This window comes from Nicrophorus vespilloides, unplaced genomic scaffold (genome assembly GCF_001412225.1).
Source record: "Nicrophorus vespilloides isolate i.1.1-1 unplaced genomic scaffold, Nicve_v1.0, whole genome shotgun sequence".
Classification (NCBI taxonomy): domain Eukaryota; kingdom Metazoa; phylum Arthropoda; class Insecta; order Coleoptera; family Silphidae; genus Nicrophorus; species Nicrophorus vespilloides.
In genome coordinates this window covers 189661-206592 of record NW_017100103.1, presented here as the reverse complement: position 1 = coordinate 206592, position 16932 = coordinate 189661, and the positions used below count along the sequence as shown (strand labels likewise).

The window sequence follows — 16932 nt, the reverse complement described above, 5'->3', positions numbered from 1 at the left end:
TATAAAAATACATTGTTTGTTTTGGTCAATGTGTTTATTATATACATCTTAATAAATTATCATATATTGAGTCATAGAATAGTACATAGATCATAAATAATGTATAATTAATTATTTAAACCAAAAATAATACTATTTTACTACGTGACAATAGTTTGGCGCGAAATGAATCTCAAATATTAATATTGATTTTAGATTCCAAATTCTCCTTTAGTTAAATGAATTCTCCTTACAAAAAAGAAATCAAATTGGCTGTGGCGCTTTCCAATACTGATGTCGATTTTTCGAAAAAATAATTGGCCAGATACCACAAATTCATGAATGTGCAAGTGAATTTTGTTTAATAACCTAGTAACCAACTTAATCTAACCATTCAATTTTTACAAATATTTAAATATTCAATTTGCAAATATTCAAATTACAGTAATGTAAGCAAATGAAACGCAAAAAAAAACTGATAAACTCATTTGTTTTTTAAATTTTTAGTCATAGGCCGCTTTCGTAATCACAGTCACATGTGAAAAGCGAAGGTGACCTATGAATTATTTCATAGTTATATCAATGATTAGCATAAATTTAATTTTTTTTTTGAAAATATATTTCTAGTAATTTTTTCGCGACTCCCAGTTTGGAAGCTATTGGTATAAACTTTTTACAAAATTCCATCGACTCCACGGAGTTAAAGGGAGAATATAAGCTACATTTATTAATGAAGTTATTATGAAACCAAGACTACAAACAATACAGACATTTTGATATTCTTCTAAAACAGTGTTTCTCAACCTTGTCTTTATGTGATATAACGGCACACCTGAACCTGCGTTTAACTTCCACGACACCAATAAATTATGATGTTTTAACCTCTTAACGCCTAACGATGAAAATTCACGATATACAGTTTCTACAAAGCACGTGGGACAGAACAATATTTTTCGAGCAATGGTCGGGTGTAGCATATTTAGTTCATTCCTATCTAAAAATATACATTTGCTGTCAACTGTTAATATAACAAGAAGAGTTAACAGTACGTAGTTTATAGTTAATATGCAAGTTGTTTATGACACAAATTTAAATTAAATTAATTAATTCCGGTATTGAGAGATTAATTACGTTATCTGACACGAGATAACAGATATAACTATTCTAAAAAAACAAAGTATCTTGATTTATACGCAATAATTGTAACTACAACGCAGTAATTAAACTAATCTATTTAAGAATATAAAGCGATAAGTAATAATTTCGGCAAAATTATAATTAATAACATTTGATTATTAATAAAAATCATATGATCATTTTGTCTACATTAATTATATATGCACTTGTTGATAATTATTATCAAGAGATTTCAAAATAATTTTTGCAAAAAGTAGTTTTTTTTTTTAAATTTTATTTAAACATATTTATTGAATACAATCTGTGCCAACGGGTGAGTACAGTATCATAACAATATTAAAAATTATACAAAAAAAAGTGCTTCTTATAGACATATAATTTGAAAAATTAATTTGGACATTGTATAAAATATAAGTGATAAATAACAAATATATTGGAATGTTGATGAATGATGTACAGTGGAACAATGTAAAATAATGCGTTCCATGTCGAAAAAAAAGTATAACTTCGTCTTGATTTTTAACGAGTTTGGTTTTCATATCTATGGTTATTTCTATTGTTTGGCTTTTTATTCGGAGACAAGCAAGTGTTATTAAATTTTGCACAAAAATAAATACAAATAACATGTCTGAACTCAAGTTTGGGTATATGTGTTATCACAAACAACACTAAGATTCAACTACAATGACTACTAACATCAGAAACTACTTTTTTATTCACACACGGTGGAGTGAGTTAATATTTGTTTATATAAAAAAGTGTAAGTGTTGACAATGTGGTCATGCAATGTGACTTGTGGATTCATCTCTCGGCAAAGGCCCTTGGCAGCTCGCTCGATTTTTTGTTTAATGGTTTGACCTTGGCATTGGTATGCCCGGGATTGTTTTCGTGGGCCTCTCGGGGCATTTTGTGGACCATGTAGCATGGTCATCGGAGTTGCAAGCCACACACTTTGGTGGAAGCGGGATATACATCGTTGGCTGGTCAGTCACTCTCGATATGTCGTTTTTGCAAAATCTGTGTTTGATTGCAGTTGATATAATGTGCTGGCTAATTTCAGTAATGCTGTTTGCTCACAATCGACAACGATGTGGTATATGTATTTTTAGTAGGCGCTTTTACCAAATCCTGAAATATGACCTCGAACCTGCATGTATTTGAGATATGCGAGGACAATGGTCTTGGGGTTGTGTGTTTTTATTAAGAAGCCAGTTTTGGTTTGGATGATTGAGTGCAAGCGGTTTATTGGGTTTTTGAAATATATGTCGGACAGTAGAGTGTTGTCGCGGCTATAGAAATAGAAGATGTTGTACATTTTAGTGATTGGTGTGTTTATTGAAGTTGATTTGCCAGGTACGTTTTTCGGAACTTAAAATGTATTTGCATCGTATTATTTACTGATATCAATATCAGTTACTTGCATTGTTTGTTATTATCTTTGTATAATTTTTTTGTCATTATAATAATTTATTAATTTCATTCATTTTTTTTAAATAATTTTTGTTGGATTTAATTTGCAATGAAAATATTAAAAAAAAACAATCTTCTAAACAAATTGTGATAAGAGATAAAACGTATTTATTAAATTATCCTTCATTAAGAAATTCTTCTAAACAAAATGAGATAAGAGATGAAATTCAGGAAGTAATGAAGCAATATATGATAAGATTATTCCTCTATAAAAAAATATTTTTTGACTTTTAGCGTCATGGAACAATGCGAGCAATAGAAAAGAGATTTAGATGAATTCGAGTTTGAAGTTCGTCTCGATCAAAATGTATTTATGAATGCGTTTGATAAGTAATATGGTCGCAGAGGCTGTGCATAATTGAATTGCATAATTCATGGTGTGCGGCGAGGATGTAATTCTGATTATGATTAACGAGGAGACAGCGGAGGTTCTTCTCGCGTTGTGAGTTACTGCCGTATTATTGGCATCGAATGATTGGATTATGAATATACGAGTATTATAATTATAATCAAATACTTTGTATAAAGTTAAATGAAAATATTTACACCTTTCATTATTTTCAAAGTCACAAAATACTTGAATTATTTAAAATCTGTGTAAACAATTCATGGGAACGTTGACTACTAAACTCAATAGTTGTTTCTCGGATTACCAAACTCAAAATTTGTAATCTCACGGACCACTACCATGATGTTTTTCCATGAAAATGTATTACATACATACACTTATTCTTCCATTGGATCTTTTATAAACATGCTGTTTAAAAAAAATTGCAAATATATTCAAATTGCTCTGCGATCTATCAGTAATCCACGGACCACAGGTTAGCGACCGCTAGTATATATTATTAACAAATCTAAAACGCATTACGAAAATTGTCCTCTAATTTAAATTTAAATTATTGTATCATTTTTTTTTATGAAATATTGTAAAGATGTTTGTCTTACAGCAAATATTATATTATTATCGTTGCTTAATTTAATGTGGAAAATTGTGTAATAAATTAAACTTCAATTGTATTATGTAAATAACTATTTTCTGTTTGTTTTGAAACATTAAGTACATAATACTATTATTAGTTACTAATAATAATGTAAGATTATTTCAATAATAATAATAATTTATTGGCTAAACATGAATACATAAGAAAAAGAAAGTACATTCTATAGATAAATAAATTCTAACATAAAATTAAAAAAAATATATATTAATAGGTTGGCCAAAGGGCTAACGACCGAGGTCTTTCCGCCCGGGAACATAAATTTAATTATGGAATAATAACAGTATTATAATAATAATATACAAATGAAAAACAGAAGAATGAGGAAAAAAAAGCAGCGGAGTAAGAACAAGTGTGTATCAATCGAGGGACATTAGGTACTGGAATAGGGATAATGTGGAATATTTAAATTTGGGAAAGATATTTAGGTTTCGAGGGGCACAGAATTTAGAGAAAGAGAGGATATGTTGGACTGTTCGGATTTAAATTTCAAGGAGAGGGAAAGGTATCGGTCGAGGAGAAGAAAATTATTACATTAAATGTAAAATTTAGGTTATTTTATGAAACAATTATTTTTTTTTTATCGTTTGGTAAAAATTTCTTAAACGTTTTTTATAATTTTTAATGTGAAATAAATACTCCCGGACGTACGAACAAAATTCTAAAAGCTATAACTTGTTACAAGGAGATATATAGTAATAAAAAATATTAACTGTCCAAACAAAAATTGATAATTTCTTTAATAAAATATAATATTTTTGGAAGATGTTCTATGTATTTTGTTGCATTTTTTTCCTTTGTCATTTGTTTCCTTATTAAATAATTATGATGGCTACATTGAAAAGTATTTTTAAGTAAGTATTTTGTTTATTTTAATCTATTTTTTCGAATTTATGCAGTCAGAATTTAACATATATAAAAGTAAAAACCAAGTGCGGTAAGATAAGTATATTTCTCCAACTTGGACTTACGAACATCCCTTTGGAACGGAACTAGGTCGTAAGTCGGGGGTTACCTGTATATAATGATAGATTAATGCAGATATTTATTTGAAATATTGTAAAAAATAATTTGAAAATTATATTCTTGCTAGATGTTTAATAAAACTTCTTATTTTAATAAATGTTTTATGAGATTATCACGAATATTTTTTGTCAGAAGGAATGTGAAGAGTAAAGTTTAATTTGTATTAAATGATTATACCGATATGGTTTTCTACAAATATCTTACATACAATTTTAAGGTTAAATTTAGATAGGGTTCTTAAAATTTGAATTTCTTGAATAGAACATTATTTTTTTAAATTTTTACCGTCTATAACTTTACAAACATTTTTTTTGTAATGTGTTATAACACATATTATCATTACCAATACTCCGAACTGTCTGAAACTGGAATAATAGATTTGTAAAACGCAGGTAGGAATGTTTAAAACTAGACTATTCAAGAAACTAAATATAGCAATACCTCGCATAGTGTGGATAATGAGAGACTTTTACTGTATAATTAATAATGTTTGTGTATAATTAAATAATTTTGTCAATTTTCTCAATTAAAATTTAATTTGTATAGAAATTTTCAAACCGGTTTATAGCGAATCTGGATTGATCAAATACGAACTATTGCCTCATATCGTTATTCTTTATAAAAATATAAAATAATAAATAAAATCACAATGAAACGTTAATGCGTTTTATTTTTCTATATTATTTAATCAATCAATTTTTTTTCTTACAATTCCCTTGATTTCTCAAAATTTATTTGGAAATTGTTTCATTACTAAATAACTACTTTTTATATATTTGTTTTACTATCATCATCATTCAATACTTGATTTTTGTTAACAAAAAATATTTTCAAGCATCCATTAGATTTTTTTTCTTTACAACTTTAATAATTATTTTTTTTATGTAGTATTTAAAGGAATATTTAGAAAATAAACATTTTGCTGCGGTTTTTGTATGTTAGTTTAGTACATAATCAATTTGTTTTATTGTTTTTGAAAACAGTTTTAACGTTATAATACTGCAGAAAATCTACTTATTCATTATTATTAATTATTAAATTTAATGAGTGAGAACGTCGAAAAATTATTAGTTTTTTTTTAATATCATTTTGTTCAAGTAACTTCGGCAATAGTAAATACTGTTAAGTAATTTTGTGTATGATGCGTGCAAGGACAGGTATTCGTTACTCACGGATTTTTATTTTCTTTGATGGAAAGGCGAAACGGAATCGATATAAACTGTTTCCGCGATATTTCCATTCTGCTGTGAAAAGTAACATTTCCTTCTTTTGGTGTGAGGGAGGCAGACAGTACTAGTAATGGACGAATCGAATCGGAATGATTCAATTAGAGCATCGTCGACTGATTTTCCTTCCCGTAATTCTCTCGCTTTTGCCGTTCGTAAAAAGGGATAAACGGCGCGGATTCGGGCACCGGAAATTCTCCAACAAACATATTACATAATAACATAACATATTATTTAAGTATTAAGCTAATAGTTTCAGCGCTTGGTTCAATTGCCACAATTGCATAATAGTTTGCGTGCGTTCGAAGCGCAATAAAATCGATGAGATTCGAATTTGTTTTTGAAATTTGTCGGCTCTTTCTTCCGTTTTTTTCAATCCAAGAAAAGTCACATACGCATGATAGTGATTTTTCTTTTCTTCGATTGAAAAAACGACGGAAGAAACGTTATTTTTTGAAGATTTGCTACAAATGGACAGAAATCACGTTTGACCCTGAAATGATTAAGCGGCGTGTATAAAAGAAGATTCGCGGTGCTGTTCGGTGTTCTTTAGTGGCGAGAGTTTGCGATGGAACGACCAGCGATTCTTGTTCTTGTTCTGGCTTCGCTGTTCTCGGCAGGATGTTGCGCCAATATCTTGGGCATCTTCGCCATGCCTTCATATAGTCACTATACTTTGGGTCACAGATTGCTGGAGGAGTTGGCTGCAAGAGGGCATCAGGTCACGATGATCGCTCCGTACAAGCAGGATAAACCTATACCTAATTACAAGGAAATCTACTTGGAGGGTTTGGCTGACATAATTGGAGGTAATAAGATACATTATTTAAGACATAATTCTTAGAATAGCTTTGAAACGTTTTTATTTTCAGAGCAAAAGACAGTCTTCTTCGACATGGAAAACATGTATCCCGTCAACCAGGTGATCCTTTGCTACAAACTGGGATACACCTTTTGCGATTTTGTGCTCAAGTACAAACCGGTGTTGGATTTCATCAATTCCAATGTTACGGTCGATGTAGTTATCATGGACCAGTTTTTGAATGAAGCCTTGGTCGGAATTGCTCACCAATTGAAGGCCCCCCTCATCTATTTCAGCACACTGGGAACGTCCATTTGGAATAATCACTTGGTGGGAAATCCGGCGCCGATGTCGCACATCCCGCACAATTATCTCGATTACCAAGGAAAAATGGATCTATCAGAGAGAATGCATAATTTCTTCTTGAACAGCATCGAGGAAATCTATCGTAGACTGATTGCATTCCCGTTCCACGATAAACTTCTTCATGAAACCTTCCCGGATGCACCACCTCTCCACGAGTTACTCTACAAACGGGATTCTTTCGTTTTAGTTAACTCGCATATAAGCGTTAACGATCCTACACCTCACGTTCCCAATATGATAGAAATCGGAGGTTTCCATCCGAAGGCCCGAGAGCTTTCCAAAGATCTGCAAAAGTTCCTGGACGAGGCTCCTCACGGAGTAATTTTCTTCGGATTAGGTTCCAACCTCCGATCATCTTCATTACCGAAAGAGAAACGCGATGCCATCCTTAAGGCTTTAAGCAAACTCAAGCAGAAAGTCCTTTGGAAGTGGGAGGACGAGACTCTCCCAGGTCAACCGCCGAATGTAAAACTGGGAAAGTGGTTCCCTCAACAATCAATCTTAGGTGACAAAACAATGAAAAAAAAATAAAAACAAGTTTAAACTTAAATTCCTTTTGTGTTTAGCACATCCCAACGTGAAAGGCTTCATCTCCCACGGAGGACTCTTGAGCACCATCGAAGCCGTCTACTTCGGCGTTCCCATAATCGGTATTCCCATTTACGCAGATCAAAAGATGAATATTAATCTTGCGGTTAATCGTGGATACGCGGCTATGGTTCCATTCAAAGAGCTCACCGAGGAGAAGTTGACCTGGGCTCTGAACGAAATCCTCAACAAAACGTGGTAAGTAATTTCGCCAAAAAACATAAAACATTAACATCGCAGATAACAAAATTAATACAACAAATGTTATTGACTTTGATAACGCGTAATTTTTTTACTATAACAAATTAAGGATGGAATTGAGAACATTCTATTTACCAATAGGAAACGTCTCAGATGACATGCATAGAAAACTAATGATGGTCATTTATGTTGATAGTTTAAGACGTTTCAGTGTCCACACTCGAACATGCGATAACTTTATAAAATGCTTAGTCACTTGATAAAAACTATAATTATATTTTTTCATGACATCGCCTAATCTTAATGATGAAACAAATATTATTGCATTGATAAAGACTAATAATGTTATTTCAAATGAAATTTATACTTTAATAAAAAAGATATGTATTTACTTTTTTTTTGTAAATAATAACATTCAATTTTTATTTATTGTTAACTGTGACAGACAAAATGTAATTATCTTTTAAAAAAATAATTGTCATCATATTTTTTATTGCTTTCTTGTGTTTCTTTTAAATCTGAAAAAATAGAAACTATGAATATTTGATTTCAAACTAATTGTTGAATTAATTAATTAATTGCAATAATTGAATTATTTATAAAATTCCAATATTTATGGGTCATGTAACAAAACTGAAATAATCTCAATTTTTTAAACATATTTATAGAACTGTCAACATAACTTTATTAATGGAAATATTTTTCAGACAAATGACTTTAGATTTAATCATAAAGTAAATATATAAAGTATTTTTTATAATAGAACGTAATAAGTACACAAATATAGATATATTTGAGAATTTAATAAAACTGTATTTCTCATGACATTGCATTTTTAAACGAGAAACTAAAGTAATTATAAAGTTTAGAAAGTCCAACAATTTGTTTGTAAATTAATTACCGTAATTACATAAAAAGTAGTTATTAAATAATCAATTTATAATATTAATAGCTACAAAGCCTATTGACTATAGGGCTTTTACCTCAATATTAGATTAATTCAAAGATTAAATTGATATTTTATTTATTTAATTACATAAAATACTTTAACGAACAAAATAACAGATATATCTGTATAATAAAACAACATCGAGTATATTATATAAGGTTAACAGGTTAACCGGTAATTTTTTAATTGAAAAGTTTTTTTCCGGAAGGGTGATTAACTATTAAGTTTCAAGAAAGTAATAATACATTAACAAAAACCAATAAATATATACACTTTTTCTTAATGAATAAAGCAGAATTCATTCAAAAAATTAATTATTAATAACAAATACAAAACAAGTTAATCAATCTATCGACAAATCTATATGAGTTTTAGAATGTACAAACTTTCAGATGACGCATGTCAAAATTTCATGGCAATCTGATGCTTTTTGATAGGAAAAAAATACCGTTCAAGTAAAGTGTTTGATAAGTGTTATAAGGACTCTTCTCCGTCGAGACAAATGTTAGAGAAGTGGTTTACTAATTTTTAAAGCCCAAATTCGGCAATTGTTCAAGTCTGTTTGAAATGGGTACCGTGTTTTCTCATAGTGGACCAAAAAGAACAACGAGTTGATGATTCCTAGCGCTGTTTGGAGCTGTTCAAGTTATTTTATTAGTCATTCTACGAACTTATCGAAGGAGGTGTTAATGTAAATAACTTAAGCACTTAAAACTTCAACAAGGTAGTAATGTAGATATTATCATGATAATAATATTAATTTCATGTTCTAAAAACGAAATTTCTATATTTAAATCAATAAGACTTTTTCTTACATATTACTTTAATTGATAGATTTGTTTAACCATATCTAATAGGCTGTGTCGTTCGTTATTCTAAACTAAAAATATTAAAGAACTTCATATTTTTGGGAATCGACGAAAGTAAAATATTACATATTAAAAAATGTAAATTATAATTACCAAAATATTATCGACTGAGGTCTTTCTGTCAACTAAGATATTTATATGTGCATTGGTATTTTTATACATTTAAAACTTAAATATTTAAAAACATTTGAAACTTAATTATATTATTTATAAAGTTTTTTTTTAAATTTATTAGTAGTTGTATTTAAAATGGAAATACTTTACTCTTTTATTGAATCAATAACATTACAGAAAAATTGATAAAAATAGACTTAAACATATTAGATTTAACTGAAAAAAATATCAAAATATATTATATAATAATCGGCGAGTACAAAAAAAATATGTAATGTACGTAATAATAAAAGAGTAAAAATAATGAAATTAACATTTTCATCGATAAAATTGCAAATGTGTGTTTGGGAATGGTTACTTGCAATTATTCGGTCACGTTTCTTGACATTTTGTTTTGTTAAGATTCTAGATACTCATTAAAAAATAGTATTCTCATTTGCATGATTACGAAATAAGTAATATTTCAAAACGTATATTGTAAATTACATGTAATTAACTGATGTAGTAATGAAAATGAGTTTGCATCTATCAATCAATTAAGTTGTCAATTTAACGGATACAGGAATACCTCGCTTACTGCGAAACAGTCCAGTTTGAAAATATCAAATGAAACTAAATTTTAATTAAGAAAAATAAAGCTAATAAACAAATTTCTCTTTTTGTGCGGTTTTAGTCTTCGATTTCAAACATTTCGGAATCGATTACCCGAATTAAGCGAGATAGTGATATAAGTGTTGATCTGTTTTCTTTAAGCGTTTGTTTTATTTTTTTAGTTATAGAGAGAACGTGAAGAAGCGTTCGTCCTTGATGAACGACAGACCGATGAATCCACTACAGGAGGCCGTCTATTGGGTGGAACACATAATAAGGCACAAAGGGGCATCGCACTTCCGGAATGGTGCTATGGACCTGAAATGGTACCAATACGAAATGGTGGACGTAGCAATCCTCGTAGGAAGCGCCGTTATACTCACCTTGATCATAATCATCGTGGCCATTCGAAAGGCCCTCTCGCCGAAACACAAGAACCAGAAGAGCAAAAGGAAAACACAGTAATTTATTTATCATTATTATTATTTTTTTTGTTCTTCATCCATTCTCCATTTTTATTTCGTTAATCTCTTACATTTCTCAACATACGATGAACAATAATATTTAGATACATGTTTTTATTATTATTTTTTTATTAGTAATTATTACATATTTTTGTTGGTTTCTCGATTCAAGTTTTGATTATATACAACATTGAACAATGTTTCTCTTACATAATTATATATTTATATAACTCCACGACACTTATATTATTAAGTTATTTATATATTTTATTTTTTGAAATACACACTCATATTATATAATTGCGTGTTCCTTATGTACACAGATACAAACAATTCTTATAATTATTTCTTAACTAACAATATGTATATATTATATATATATTTCTATACATAATATAAAATAATTATATATCACAATACGAGTTCTTGTTGTTATTTATTTTGTTGTGTTTGTTTTATTTTGCTTGTTTATAATGTTAATTTTAAGATTCATTTGCGAGAAAAATTATTCGATTACTATTATCCTAATTATACTTATTATTTAAGGAAAAAAAAACACCCAACAACTTTATGTATTTACACGATTTACATCTAAGAACATCGATTTAATTAGTTACTATGTTACATTTCGCACCCTGCGATTCGCTTTCGAACGAAACAAAAGAATTGTAACAACAATAACAAAGACATAACAAATGAATCGGTTTTCGGGTGTCACCAATATAGGGCTCAGTTTAGATTGGTACACCTGAAATATCGTCGTCTCAGATCTAAATCCGAAGATCTGACACGAGGATTGATCCTTAAGTACTAGAATACATCGACTTAGGTTATACAACAGCATGCATCTGATTATTAAACTATCTATGTACAGTTCATATCCCGTTTACCCGATTCTTGTAATCCGTCGGGTCCGCTCGATGGATCGAGCGCGACGGCCGAAGGAAAACGAAACGAAAACCGATCTAAATTCTAGACAGATATGTTATCCTAGAATTAAATATCACATGAAAATCAATTCAATATTATTGTATTTATTATGTAACCGTACAAACTTCTTCTTCGCTGATCGTCACTACTTACTTAATCTAAACTAATAACAGCGCTACTACGCGATGAAACATGTGTTCAACGTTAAGCGGGACAGCGTAATTTGCCGAAATGATCCACGAAATCGTGAAAACAGCAAGCGGCCAAGAGGTTTCGGGTTATCGACCGAAGCGAAACGTGCGCCATCAAAACCAAAATCGAAACGCAATTATTATTCTGCGTTTTGTAATAACAATCGGCCGGGAGTAACGACTTGTTTTTTTTTCGGTGTGCAACCTTGAACTTATTTGAATCGAGGCTCCAGCAACGAGGATTCAATTATCGTGTTTCTATGACTTAATGAATATGACATGCAAATGAAGCACGCGATTTATAATGAGTTTTTGTGTTTGATCTCTAATTGAAGGTTCTTTTTCCCTTATATTTTTTTTCTTCATCTGCGATTTAACAAATTAGTATCGTGCGTTGGGTGAAAAACAAACAGACTTTTCGGTCGTGGAAAATATCGTGAGCGGAATTGGATTTTCGCGGTCGGAGCGGACGTAAAAATAAATTGGGAGCGCAGTCTAAATTTTTATCGGAAAACGCGATATTGGAAAATAATGAATAAATAAGCAGTATAAACATATACAAAAAAATACAGATCCGAAAATATTGATTGATTTATCTCGAGTGAAAAGCGAATGGAAGGGATGCTTAGACGAAATCGTTCGTGATTATGCTCCGACGGAATGAGCAAAGTTAAAAAACTTATCAGCTGTATTTTTCATAAGCGGAAAAGAAATCATCTAAATGAGGCAGAGCAATGTAAAAGAAAGAAACAATAATTTAGGTTTCATGAGGTGGAAAAGCGAATAAATCACATCGCGAATGGTTAAGGATTTAGTTTTCAGCGATTGCTGCAAACTAGCTAGGTGAATTTACGTATGAATATATGATTTTGGGTAGTAAATCACTTTACCAAACCAAACCATCGTTTGTTTAATTTCTGAAATTGGATTTTCATCAAATTGCTAATTGAATCGATTTAAATGAAATTCAATCAAATGTTTTTTTTTGTAATCAAGTTTAATTTTAGAATTTAACAACTATTGCTGAAATGTGTTTTCCGAATAAACAGCAGCGTTTAACAGTTCGATTATTTCGCTTATTCGAGTTGTTATTGCGGGAAGTGGGTATGCGTTTTGGTTGAATGCATCTCTTTGGAATATTTTTTTGGGTTCCGAATTGCAACTGTTGGCATTCGAAGAATGTTCCGGATTTGCGTCCGAACGGAAGTGGTTTTCTTGCGGACCGGAAGGACGACAATAGAACAAAAGAAGAGAAAAAAAATAAAACAGTTCAATAAAGCGCGTATCGAAAAACACGAAACCTACGGCCTGAAAACTTAATGTTTTCGATATTCAATTCTACATGATATATTTATGTACACGTTTCTAAGAAAGACTTTTGTAGCGTTATCAGGAACATTTTTTTTTAAATAATTAATCAATAAATTGGCATGAAACGTAAACCTGTGTTGTACATATTTTTTTTTGGTATAAATATAAAATTCTTATATACAGATTAACTTAAGGACGTATGATTCGCGTATGTACAGGGTTTTATCGCATCTTGCCGGAGCGGAAGTTCCGGATGCCGCCTCCGATCTGGCCGGAGAGGATGCGCTTGAATGCCTGCCGGAATTCCGGGTTGAAGATGGTGTAGATTACTGGGTTGAGGGTGGAATTGAAGTATCCCAACCAGAGCGAGAAAGATATGATGTAGGCGTTGATGGGGCAGAGGTCACCGCACAAAGGCATGACTAGAGCTAAAATGAAAAATGGTAACCAGCACATGACGAAGGCTCCGGTGATGATGGCCAAGGTTTTGGCTGCTTTGCGTTCGCGCTTTGCCTCCAAAGTTTCTTTGCGGTCTCTTCTTGAAGCCGCCACTCTTTCGATCGTCGGAGGTTCTTTATGGATCATCTCGATGCGGCTTAAGTCGCTCTGGTGACTGGCTGATCCGTTATTGGTGGTAGCCGATGAGGATTTCTCTGGGCTCACGTTGTTCGAGACGGCGACGTTGCTTTTGATCTTAGGCTTGGATATTGTGAACGCTGTGGTCTCCTCCGAGGCGTTTCCATTCACCTGACGTTCGTCCTCCTCCTCGACGACGTCCATTGTAGTCGTCGATTGACCCTCCATCATCACCAACGAAGCAACTAATGCCTCAGCGGCGGTCGACCTTTTCGTGGACTTCTTCATCCTCAGGAATTTTCTCTTAATTATGAAGCTCTTTGTGTTGTTGTTCGTTTTCGCTGTCTTCTCCACGTTGTGGTTGCGCATCTCGCGTCGTTTCCTGATGCGCTTCCTCGCCGTCTGGAAGATCTTCCAGTACAGGATAAAGATTACAAGAAGAGGTACGTAGAAAGAGGAAGATGTTGCAAAGATTTGGTATCCAACGTCCTGACTAACCAGACACTGCTTTTTTATATTGATCCTATCCGCATAATCAGGATCTTTCCAACCGAATTGTGGAATCTGTGGCGCTAAAGATACAACAAGCGCGACGCTCCAAATCATAACTATCATCACTCCAATTCTATGGCTGTTTCTCGTGTAGACCACATTCGTTACGGCCCAATACCTGAATGATGATGATATAATTAAAGTTACAGTAATACGAATGTATTTTATTCTTACCTATCCATTGCTATGGCAACTAAATGGAGTATGGACGCTGTGCAGCAGAGGACGTCTATGGTGGTCCACATGTCGCAGACTTCCGGACCCATGGACCAATTGCTGCTTATCTGCAACAAATTTCGTTATTACCATTAATGCCTCGGCTCGAAATTAATTTGGGGGAAACGCATAAATTTCGTCGGTAGTCGCAATAAATCCCGGCACGAACCTCGATCCCTCTAAATGCGACATGCGGTCAGCATTTCTGCAATAATAATCCGAAGGGGATGTAAGATATCCGGGAAAGAGGTTTCACATATTTCAAATTTATTGCAAAAACCTTCAAAATAAATATTTTAGTAGATGCAAATATATGAATTATTTTTTAATGTAAAAATCTAAATATTTCGATATTTTAGTTTCTTTAAATTTCATATAATAGTAGGATACATAAAATAGTTTACTTTTAGTGTGATATTTTTGTAAAACTCCATTTTTACAATTGATACTCCTCAGTTGTAAAATATAACAGCTTTTTTTAATGATGGCACATTCAAAAATTTAATATAATAAAATTGACAACAATAATTTCAAAATTCAAAGTGAAAGATTCAAATCTTATTATATGTAGTGTAATAAAATTAGTAATACGCAAACAAAAAATCACCATCAACAAAACAATGTTTGCTCTTTTGTATGAGAATAAAAAGTAGGTGTTTCTTTCAACAAAAGATCCTGATTTAAAAAGAAGTGTTATTGTGAAGTGATCGGTGTTAAATGCTAATATGTATATTCGTTAGGCCTACAACTTTCCTCTTAATTATTATACGACAAATATCACATATGTTACATATCCATGAAATATACCAGTGCTATAAGTAAAATTATTTAGAACAGCTTGTGAAATATTCCGATGATCGGTTATAAATCGTATAGTTCTTAACACTCAACAACACTCTTCCATCCATTAATACATTTTTGTATTATATAATTTACTCTTTGTTAAAAGTCGTAGGAAGAAGATAGCCTTAGTTAGTGAACACTTACTTCTTCAACACATGTATACTTGACTTCTCAATAAAACACTGTTATATATATAATAAAACTAAAATTCTACAACGATATAACTACGAGATAATCCACGGTGTGCAGAGATTTTTAATCCCGGGACACTTTTTATTTTCTTTAAGAAGAATACATTTCTTCTGAAAATGAAGTTTCACTTAACAAAGTAATTTCATGAAACCAATCCTATTTGGTCAAGGTATGACATAAATATTTTGAAAATATATATGTAATGTCATGTAATATACACTGAAACAAATACAATTATTTCAGAAATCAATACAAAATTAATAATATTGATTCTAATAGAAAGACTGCATAATTGAAAAGAAATATCAATAAAAAAACTGTTAAAAAAAGTTATTAACTCTTACATACTGAAGAAACATCTAAATTTACTGTAACCTACACATATTTTCCAAAACTCTGATAAAAGACCTAAGTAAAATGCATTAAAATGTTGTCTTATAATAATAAAATATATTTATAAAATATCTCAAATAAACTATATTTGATACATTAATTAAAGACATTAATATCTTGCATATACGAATTCAATCAAGTCTGGTAAGAAAAATTTCAAAACAAACTAAATTTGAATTTAGCAAATTAAAAAAAAAAATGTACATAAAATTATTTGTTTTATACATACATTCTTTTTCCTTTCATTTTGTGAGGTTTTTATGTATTTAGTTTCTCGATTAGTCCCGTTTCAAACAATGCGGGATATTTTCGGAATTATACGATGTATTGTTTTACAAAGAGCCAATGCATCACACGTGTACGCACTATTATGCAAATAAGCTTTTAAAAACATGAAAATTAAAAACAAGAAATATGAGAAAAAACGTTTAATTGTATTGGTAAGCAGAGTGATGTAAGACAATTAGATGCAATCTGATTAATGCCGTCTATACTTTCATGCCGCCCCCTACCCTCAGTTTTCGCGGGTGGAGTCGGTTTTGCCGCTTTAATTAAACAGTGAATTATTAATATGTATTAAGAGAACCGTTTAAGAATAATGAAGCAATTAAATTCAACAACGTTCCGCTTTACGATTCCTTCGGCACCCGAAAGACATTAAACTATTTAATGTGTGTTCATTAACTGTAACAAATATAACAAGCGCAATAAATAAATATAAGGGATATAAGTTTATTGCAACTAACAAATTTCACTATATCTATTAACATACATTAAATTAATAAATAAACAATGTTGATCACATAAAGTAAAACCTAAGTTCTCGAACAAACAATTCAATAAATTTGAATATTTTATAGTTTTGTCGATATGTAGTCCTAGTGGGTTTTATGGTAAAGTCTATATTAAAGTCAGTGTATTTAATAATATTTATTTAACATTTGG

The 16932-nt window shown here is 31.1% G+C and overlaps 2 protein-coding genes across 2 annotated transcripts in view; one reads left to right on the top strand and one right to left on the bottom strand.

Moving 5' to 3' along the window:
- The first annotated feature begins 6377 nt into the window (after positions 1-6377).
- On the top strand, positions 6378-11008 carry LOC108568169 (UDP-glucuronosyltransferase 2B15-like). Its single transcript, XM_017929104.1, has 4 exons — positions 6378-6648; positions 6712-7512; positions 7574-7793; positions 10502-11008. Exons 1-4 carry the CDS (start codon positions 6408-6410, stop codon positions 10782-10784), a joined length of 1545 nt encoding a protein of 514 aa, XP_017784593.1. The 5' UTR covers positions 6378-6407; the 3' UTR covers positions 10785-11008.
- Positions 11009-11247: 239 nt separating this feature from the next.
- LOC108568170 (5-hydroxytryptamine receptor-like) overlaps positions 11248-16932 on the bottom strand; it is a 176121-nt gene continuing 170436 nt past the window's right edge. Inside the window, exons 7-8 of the mRNA XM_017929105.1 lie at positions 14518-14627; positions 11248-14461 (exon numbers count right to left, since the gene is read on the bottom strand). Of these exons, the coding sequence (XP_017784594.1) occupies positions 13438-14461; positions 14518-14627 (1134 nt within the window). The 3' untranslated portion in view covers positions 11248-13437. The remainder of the gene's footprint in view (positions 14462-14517; positions 14628-16932) is intronic.